Source organism: Oratosquilla oratoria, chromosome 12 (genome assembly GCF_046742065.1).
Source record: "Oratosquilla oratoria isolate Oo_2021 chromosome 12, ASM4674206v1, whole genome shotgun sequence".
NCBI classification, from domain to species: domain Eukaryota; kingdom Metazoa; phylum Arthropoda; class Malacostraca; order Stomatopoda; family Squillidae; genus Oratosquilla; species Oratosquilla oratoria.
In genome coordinates, this window is record NC_134788.1 from 41,092,519 (window position 1) to 41,101,405 (window position 8,887).

General features: G+C 40.7%; 1 protein-coding gene across 1 annotated transcript; it reads left to right on the forward strand.

Annotated features, from left to right (window-relative positions):
• Positions 1 to 5,153: 5,153 nt before the first annotated feature.
• Positions 5,154 to 8,520, forward strand: LOC143031518 (uncharacterized). Its single transcript, XM_076195466.1, has 4 exons — positions 5,154 to 5,194; positions 5,372 to 5,500; positions 6,891 to 7,032; positions 7,792 to 8,520. The coding sequence occupies exons 2-4, from the start codon at positions 5,475 to 5,477 to the stop codon at positions 8,140 to 8,142; spliced, it is 519 nt and encodes a 172-aa protein (XP_076051581.1). The 5' UTR covers positions 5,154 to 5,194; positions 5,372 to 5,474; the 3' UTR covers positions 8,143 to 8,520.
• Positions 8,521 to 8,887: the final 367 nt, after the last annotated feature.

An 8,887-nucleotide genomic window follows, 5' to 3' on the forward strand; every position in this document is an offset into this window, starting at 1 on the left:
TAATAATAATAATAATAATAATAATAATGATAATAATAATCATAATAATAATAATAACAATAATAATCATAATAATAATAATTAATAATAATAACAATAATAATGATCATAATAATAATAATAATAATAATAATAATAATAATAATAATAATAATAATAATAATAATAATAATAATAATAATAATAATAATAATAATAATAATGATAATAATGATAATAATAATAATAATAATAATAATAATAATAATAATAATAATAATAATAATAATAATAATAATAATAATAATAATAATAATAAGAATAATAATAATAATAATAATAATAATAATAATAATTATAACCTCGAAGATCTAGGAGTCCTCGAAGGTCTAGGAGTCCTCGAAGGTCTAGGAGTCCTCGAAGGTCTACGAGTCCTCGAAGGTCTAGGATGTCCTCGAGGGTCTAGGAATCCTCGAAGGTCTAGGATTCCTCGAAGGTCTAGGAGTCCTCAAAGGTCTAGGAGTCCTCAAAGGTCTAGGAGTCCTCGAAGGTCTAGGAGTCCTCGAAGGTCTAGGAGTCCTCGAAGGTCTAGAAGTTCTCGAAGGTCTAGGAGTTCTCGAAGGTCTAGGAGTCCTCGAAGGTCTAGGAGTCCTCAAGGGTCTAGGAGTTCTTGAAGGTCTAGGAGTTCTCGAAGATCTAGGGGTCCTCAAAGGTCTAGGGGTCCTCGAAGGTCTAGGAGTCCTCGAAGGTCTAGGAGTCCTCGAAGGTCTAGAAGTCCTCGAAGGTCTAGGAGTCCTCGAAGGTCTAGGAGTTCTCTAAGGTCTAGGAGTCTTCGAAGGTCTAGGAGTCCTCGAAGGTCTAGGAGTTGTGGAAGGTCTAGGAGTTCTCGAAGGTCTAGGAGTTCTGGAAAGTCTAGGAGTTCTCGAAGGTCTAGGAGTTCTCGAAGGTCTAGGAGTTCTCGAAGGTCTAGAAGTCCTCGAAGGTCTAGGAGTCCTCGAAGGTCTAGGAGTTCTCTAAGGTCAAGGAGTCCTCGAAGGTCTAGGAGTCCTCGAAGGTCTAGGAGTCCTCGAAGGTCTAGGAGTCTTCGAAGGTCTACGAGTCCTCGAAGGTCTACGAGTCCTCGAAGGTCTAGGAGTCCTCGAGGGTCTAGGAATCCTCGAAGGTCTAGGATTCCTCGAAGGTCTAGGAGTCCTCAAAGGTCTAGGAGTCCTCAAAGGTCTAGGAGTCCTCGAAGGTCTAGAAGTTCTCGAAGGTCTAGGAGTTCTCGAAGGTCTAGGAGTTCTCGAAGGTCTAGGAGTTCTCAAAGGTCTAGGAGTCCTCGAAGGTCTAGGGGTTCTCGAAGGTCTAGGAGTCCTCGAAGGTCTAGGAGTCTTCGAAGGTCTAGGAGTCCATGGCATGTAACATTTTTAAAAAGTGTCACTTTTGAGTTTTTTTTAATTTTGTGTATTTATAATATACATACATACATACATATACCAAGGCTTTTTCCCCCTTCCAAGGGAGGTAGCCACAAAGGGAAAGGCATAAAAACACTCCCACCCATTTCATCCCTAAATACACTCCACACCCCTCCCACCCTTCCTCTCATCTGAGCACCTCCTGGATGACGGGTCATCCCTGAACCCTGCCCACCGCCCTGGGTCAGAAGCAGTGTCGCAAGACACAGTACATCCACAGCAAGGCCGCTTCATTTAATCGGCGATCCCCCCTCTCCGTCCCCCTTTGCATATAAGGAGAGGACGGGGAGAAATCCCTTCGGGCTGCGTCAAAATTTACTCACACATACTACCCCACCCCCCACCCCCCCGCCCATTCCTCCTCATGCAGTCACAACATCATCCATATACAACCATTCTCCACTCACCTCTGTCTTCCGTCCTCTCCCTTCCTTCCTCAACAGACATTCCCCTCTTCCCAAAAGCCTCTTCACCCCATCCATCCACCTCATCCTAGGACGTCCCCTCATGTTCACTCCCTCCACATCTGCCTTCCATGCCTCTTTTACTAGTCTTTCTTCACTCATTCTTTCCATGTGTCCAAACCATCCTAATATTCTTTCATCAACCCTCTCTCCCAAATCCTTTTTCACCCCTGTTCTCCTCCTCACCTCCTCATTTCTCACTCTATCTAGCCTAGTAACCCCCACCATACTTCTCAGACACCTCATCTCAAACACATTCAAACTCCTTCTCTCTTCTTCTCTTATGTTCCACGTTTCTGCCCCATACAGTGCTGTTGGCACAATCACTCCTTCATACAGTCTCCTCTTCGCATCCATTCCCAAATGTCTATTTCTCATTACACTCTTTAAACCACCAAGGCATTTACTCGCTTCTCTCAATCTACATTCTACCTCCACCTTCACTCCACCTTTTCCTGCTACACTTGCACCCAAGTATCTAAAACTATCCACTTCCTCCAGTCGCTCTCCCTTAATGTTCACTTCCAGTCTACTGCCACTTTCACCCCTTGTACATCTCATCACCTTACTTTTACCCACATTTATCTTTAGCTTTCTTCTATCACATACTCTCCCAAACTTTGCCACCAGCTTCCTCAATCCCTCCTCTGACCCTGCCACAAGCGCAGTGTCGTCCGCAAACAACAGCTGGCTCACCTCCCACTTTTCTCCATTTTCTTTAACCATCTCCAATCCCTGACTCACTACCCTAGCATTCACCTCTCGCACCACCCCATCCATGTATAAGTTGAACAGCCAGGGCGACATAACGCATCCTTGACGAAGTCCCACCTTTACTTCAAACCACTCACTCTCTCCATTTCCAATCCTAACACATGCTCTACTACTCACATAAAAACTCTTGACAGCTCCCAAAAGCTTTCCTCCTATCCCATAAATCTGCATAACCTCCCACAGTGCCTTTCTGTCTACCCTATCATAAGCCTTTTCCAGATCCATAAAAGCCCCAAAAAAAAACATCCTTCCCCTTTCCTATAGCTTTCTCACATATTTGTCTTACCACAAAGATCTGATCTACACAACCTCTACCCGTCCTAAATCCACACTGTTCCTCACCAATTACTCCTTCTGTTCCTCTCCTAATCCTCTCAATTAAGATTCTCCCATAAGCCTTCCCTACTACACTCAACAGGCTAATCCCTCTGAAATTACTACATTCACACTTGTCCCCTTTTCCCTTGTAAAGAGGAACTATACAGGCACTACTCCAGTCCTCCGGTACTCTACCCTCTCTCCAGCAAACATTAAATAATCTCACCAACCAGTCCACCATCACTGAACCTCCCTTTTTCAGACATTCTGCATGACATCCATCCAGACCAGGTGCCTTACCTGCTTTCATCATCTTTACAACTGCCTTCACCTCATCCTTCCTTATTTCTCCTCCATTCTCCTCACTCATCACTGTCATTTTCTTCGTATTTCCCACTGCAGCTATCTTTCCTTCCCTATCCTCCTTCACATTTAGCAACTCCCTAAAACACTCTGCCCCTCTTCCTCTTACTGCCATCTCTTCCATTATCAACTCTCCATCTGTGCCTTTTACCTTTTCTTCCCTACTTGATTCGCCTCCTCTTCCTCTCTTAATTTCTTTCCAAAACATCTTTTTATTACTTTCAAAATTTTCTGTCATACTCCTACCCCATTTCACATCTGCTCTCCTCTTTGCCTCCTTTACCTTTTGCTTTACTTCTCTTTTCTTTTCTTTGTACGTCTCATATGACTCCCCTGTCCTCTTTTGTAACCAATCTGTGAATGCTCGCTTCTTCTCTTCTACAACCTTCTTTGTTTCCTCATCCCACCATTCACTACCCTTTCTTCTATTTCCCCCTGTCCTTCTTGTTCCACACACACACACACACACACACACACACACACACACACACATATATATATATATATATATATATATATATATACAAAATTAAAAGCTACAGAGAGCTACATTACAAAATATCCCTCCCAGAAAAATAACCATGCAATTTATTGCCGGCCTTGATGCGAGGAGATATAATAATCCAACAAATGATGAAATTGCAGCAATATTTGTATATAAAGAAGTTTTGTAAATTGTTTCATGTATTGCTCATTTTTTAAAATACAATTCAAATCTTATCACATTTTATTCAAACATGTATAGGTTAGGAACAAGATAATTAGTATTGAAAATATAATTTCGTGTAATTTACACGGGTTCCGCCGAAGTTCTCGAAGTCGCCGAAGTTGTCGAAGGTGCCGAAGTTCTCGAAGGTGCCGAAGTTCTCGAAGGTGCCGAAGTTCTCGAAGGTGCCGAAATTCTCGAAGATGCCAAAGTTCTCGAAGGTGCTGAAGTTCTCGAAGTCGCCGAAGTTGTCGAAGGTGCCGAAGTTCTCGAAGGTGCCGAAGTTCTCGAAGGTGCCGAAGTTCTCGAAGGTGCCGAAGCTCTCGAAGGTGCCGAAGTTCTCGAAAGTATGTCACGCTTACATCAAAAGCAGCGACCTTCCATGGTGTCGAAGTTCTCGAAGCTGCCGAAGTTCTCGATAATAATCCAACAAATTATAAAATTGCAGCAATATTTGTCGGTGATGATGGAGCACCTCCTGTCCAGCGTGACATTATAGTGTACCCTGAAGGACAACAGAGGGAGAGGATATCCTACCTCTCTTGCCATCTTGATGCAATGATTTACCCTCTTCTCTTTCGTGTAATTTACACGGGTTCCACTAGTTATTATTATTATTATTATTATTATTATTATTATTATTATTATTATTATTATTATTATTATTATTATTATTATTATTATTATTATTATTATTATTATTATTATTATTATTATTATTATTATTATTATTATTATTATTATTATTATTATTATTATTATCATTATTATTATTATTATTATTATTGTTATTATTATTATTATTATCATTATTATTATTATAATCATCATCATCATTACATTTATTATTTTATTATAATCATCATCATCATTACATTTATTATTTTATTATTATCACCATTGACTTTATTATCATTAACATTATTATAATCATCATCATTACTACTATAATATTAACAACCATAATATTTGAAACAGAATAACTAAAAAATTAAACACACATATTAAAGAAATATATGTGATACATCATAATATACCGTCTTATTAGACAGTTTTCCGAATAAAGTGCGACCATACCCGAGTCATTGCAGGTTGCAATCAGCTGTTTGTTAAAATAGAGTGAATGTTTCTCAGTAGGGTTTTTTAACTTTTACAAATAGAATAAGTACTAACATAAGTAATGATTTGTAACATCTCTGAACTCAAAATTACTACTTACGTCGTTGTTTTTTATATTTTATCACATGTGAATCTGTTGATGCAAAATTAACAGATGCAAGTTTTCATAACACCGATTTCGAACATTACAGCTGTGCAGTGCTAGTTCGCTGTCGTACCCCTGGAAGAAGGTCTTAACACCGGTGGCCTTCTAGAACTAAGAAAATCAGCGAGTTGAACAATTCCAGCCTCACCATGAATAAGTTCCTGAAGGTGGCATGGTATGTATTGATAACAGAGTTTATGTGGTCGAGAGAAAGTTTTGTTTTCAGTGTGTCATCCTAACTATAACTTTGATATCAATCTGTCGTTGCAGGTCATTCGCTGTTTAAGTTTCTGAACTTAAATTTATAGGCCTATATTGGAAACTGTAACTTCAACAGTAAATAATATTAAAATTTGTAAATTGAACTTATGCAACTGTATTGATACGTTTAACTGAAGGAATTATTTATCTGATTTTGATTTCTACTGTATACAATACACATTATGATTATCATTATACAGACAGCAGATTTCTGAAACTAAAATGCTGTTCTATTGCTGTATCACGCAAACATATTTCTCCCTTTTTTTTTTGCATTTGAAAGATCCATTTTTTCTATGAAATGGTTAGGCTAGGAGCTATTGGACTATGTAAGCTTCAAGCTGTGTCTGTGATTCTAGATTTGTGATGAAACCGTGAAAATTGGTAAACTTGCATTGACTAGTAGGCTCTAACCTGACTTGACCTAACCTAACATAACTATTCCATAGAAAAAATAGATCTTTCAAAAACAAAAATGAAAAGTGATAAATGTGTTTGTGTGGTATTGGAATAATACTGGAAGACTTAGGCTATATAGTATATTGCTGTCACTTCCTGAGTTTCTAAGGGCTTTCAAGAAAACCGATCTAACAAACGTTTGTTGTCATGTCAGAACATACTAAGAAATTCGTGTTTTCTTATTATTTAGGCTGCATTTACACCAGGCAAATTGAATTGATTCAATTCATGAAGAATCAAGATGATTTATGAATTGTATTGATTCGCCATACTAGACTCAATGTAACCATTTACACGAGGCAAATCAAGTCATTTCAAATTGTGCCATTTTGCCTGGTGTAAACAATTACATTGGAACTAGTGTAGTAAATCAACAACACAATTCATGAATCATATTGATTGTTCATGAATTGAATTGATTCAATTCGCTTGGTATAAACGCAGCCGTGGCCACAATTAATGTTTGCCCGAAAAGATGTCAAAAGATATGGCTTGACTGTTTGTGTACTAATTGCTAAATTTAGCTTTTTATTGTCTTTTTTTTCAAGTCAATAAACAAACCTTAAATTATGATAGGAGGTTAAAGATTAATTGTAGAATTTCCCTCTGCATGCGCGCTGATCAGAAAAACATTACAATGACCTCCATGATGGCATAGAATGAGAGCAGAACACTTCGGACCTTTGTTGATCAGTGTGTGTGTGTGGGGGGGGGGCTTAAGGAGAACCTACAATTGATTCTCTCTCTGTCTCTCTCCTCACTCTCGTTCTCTGTCTATTTCAATCTGTGTTTGTGTGTGTGTGGCTCCTTATATTAGTTCTACCACATCCCTCTTTCGCTTGCAGGTTTACAACCAAGGTGGGGCTGGGCGGTGGCATCGTGTACATCACAGTCGACCAGGGTGTGTTCGGAAACAGCCACACAACTGCTGCTACGTACGACAAGCTGTACGGCATCATGCCAGGCACAAAGACCGTGGCAGAGAAGGTGAGGTCGTCATGTGGTTAAGTAAATGAATGTTTAGCGATCCGTCACGGTAAAAGCCGACAAGAGCCGTCGCCGGCCAACGGCTCAAAAATGCAGAACACTGACTTGATTGCTAATAAAATTACTTGTTTTCAATTTTTCGTTTTATATTTTATTCCTGTGAAAGGAGTGAACATGAGGGGCCAACCAAGGATGAGATGGATGGATGGGGTAAAACGGGCATTTGGAAAGAGAGGAATGTCTATTGAGGAAGGGCAGGAGAGGACAAAAGATGGGGTGAATGGAGAATGGTTGTGTATGGATGAGGTTGTGATGCATGAGGGGGAGTGGGTGGGGTGAGGGAGTATGTGTGAGAAATAAATTGATGCAGCCCGAAGGGATTTCTCCCCATCTTTTCGCCATGAGGGGACGGAGAGGTGGGGGTCGCCAATTTAATGAAATGGCCTTGCTCTGGATGTGCTGTGTCTTGCTGCATGGCTTCTGACCCAGGGCAGTGGGCGAGATGCAGGGATGACCTGTCATCCAGGAGGTGTCAAGATAAGAGGGTGGAGGGGAGTGGGGTATTTGGGGATAGAATGGATGGGAGTGGATTTTATGCCTTTGTTTTTTTGCTACCTCCCTTATAAGAGGAGAAAAGCCTTTGGTATATGTGTGTAGTTGCTCCGTCCATAGGGACAGTAGAAAGGATAGATAATAGGGAGTTGAGATTGATATTTACTTGATTGAGAGCCATGTGACAGCCAAGTTTTCTTCCACCAGCTACCCAAGAAGGACGACGTCAATGTGAACTTCCGCAGCCACTGGAACACTGGGATCTTCTACACCTTCGACTTCCTGGCCAACCTTCCCGGCAAGGTGGGCAGCCTGAAGGACTACACTGTTGACCTCCTCACCCCTGCGCCCGCACCCGCACCCGCACCTCCCGAGAGCTCCGACGGCAGTGACGCTAAACAGGAAGAAAAGGCTCCCGAACCAGAAGCCGTTCCCGTAGAAGAAACTTCCCCGTCTCCTCCTCCTCCAGCTCCTCCTGCAGAAGAGAACCCGCCTGCGGCAGTAGAAGAAGTCGTGACGACTGAAGGATCAGGGGATGGTGACAAGAAAGAAGAATAACTCGTGGTCTCCTTCGGCAGTCCCGAGGACCGAGATTCGTGAGACGCGAGGTCACGAGACTTACCTTAACCGTAGCATACTTCGTAATTATCGTTCTGGTTGGTACAAGAGCGTTTTGTTTGGCTGAATGGGTTTTTTGGAATTGCCCTCTCTTCTGCTTAGGTTTGCCTATGTCATCCGAATGAATGAAATTGCCAGGACGGGATTGATCAGATAGGGCTGCATACTTAACGAGTTTGGGTAAGTCGTATAGCCTCCTAGCATTTCACGCAAATTTGGACCCAGGACTTTAGAGATGTTGATCAGATTTTACAAGTGAAATCTATTTATCTTTATACATAAGGCCTCTTCTTCCTAATAAAGAAAGTAGCCATCCAAGGCATGCAATTTTTTTCTTCTTCTTCCTCAGTTTCGAAGCTGTGCACTTTTCTTTTTTTTTTAAATCCAACAAACTACTTTCCTTGCACTTTTTTTTTTTTCAATTTCAAACTCGACAAAACCACTTTTCTTGGAGATTTTGTTTTGGAAAATGCCGAACAATACTATTGAGTGATGGGACGAAAGAGGTGTCTCGGGTGACGAGAACATTATTACCAGAGCTGGGCGTGTTACAGTCAAGCAGGTAGTGCATTACCAAAAAACCAGTGTATGTGTATATACACATACACACACTCAGTAACACAGACCGCTCTAAGGAAGTTAAAACCTGTAACGCATTGACGGAAATGCACCCCTGATTTTTTGG

Bases quoted from the DNA above. Each gene is read 5' to 3' on its own strand.
- LOC143031518 (XM_076195466.1), top strand. From the start codon at position 5,475: ATGAATAAGTTCCTGAAGGTGGCATG. The intron at 5,501-6,890 runs GTATGTATTGAT...TTTCGCTTGCAG, and splicing joins AAGTTCCTGAAGGTGGCATG to GTTTACAACCAAGGTGGGGC. The intron at 7,033-7,791 runs GTGAGGTCGTCA...TTCTTCCACCAG, and splicing joins CAAAGACCGTGGCAGAGAAG to CTACCCAAGAAGGACGACGT.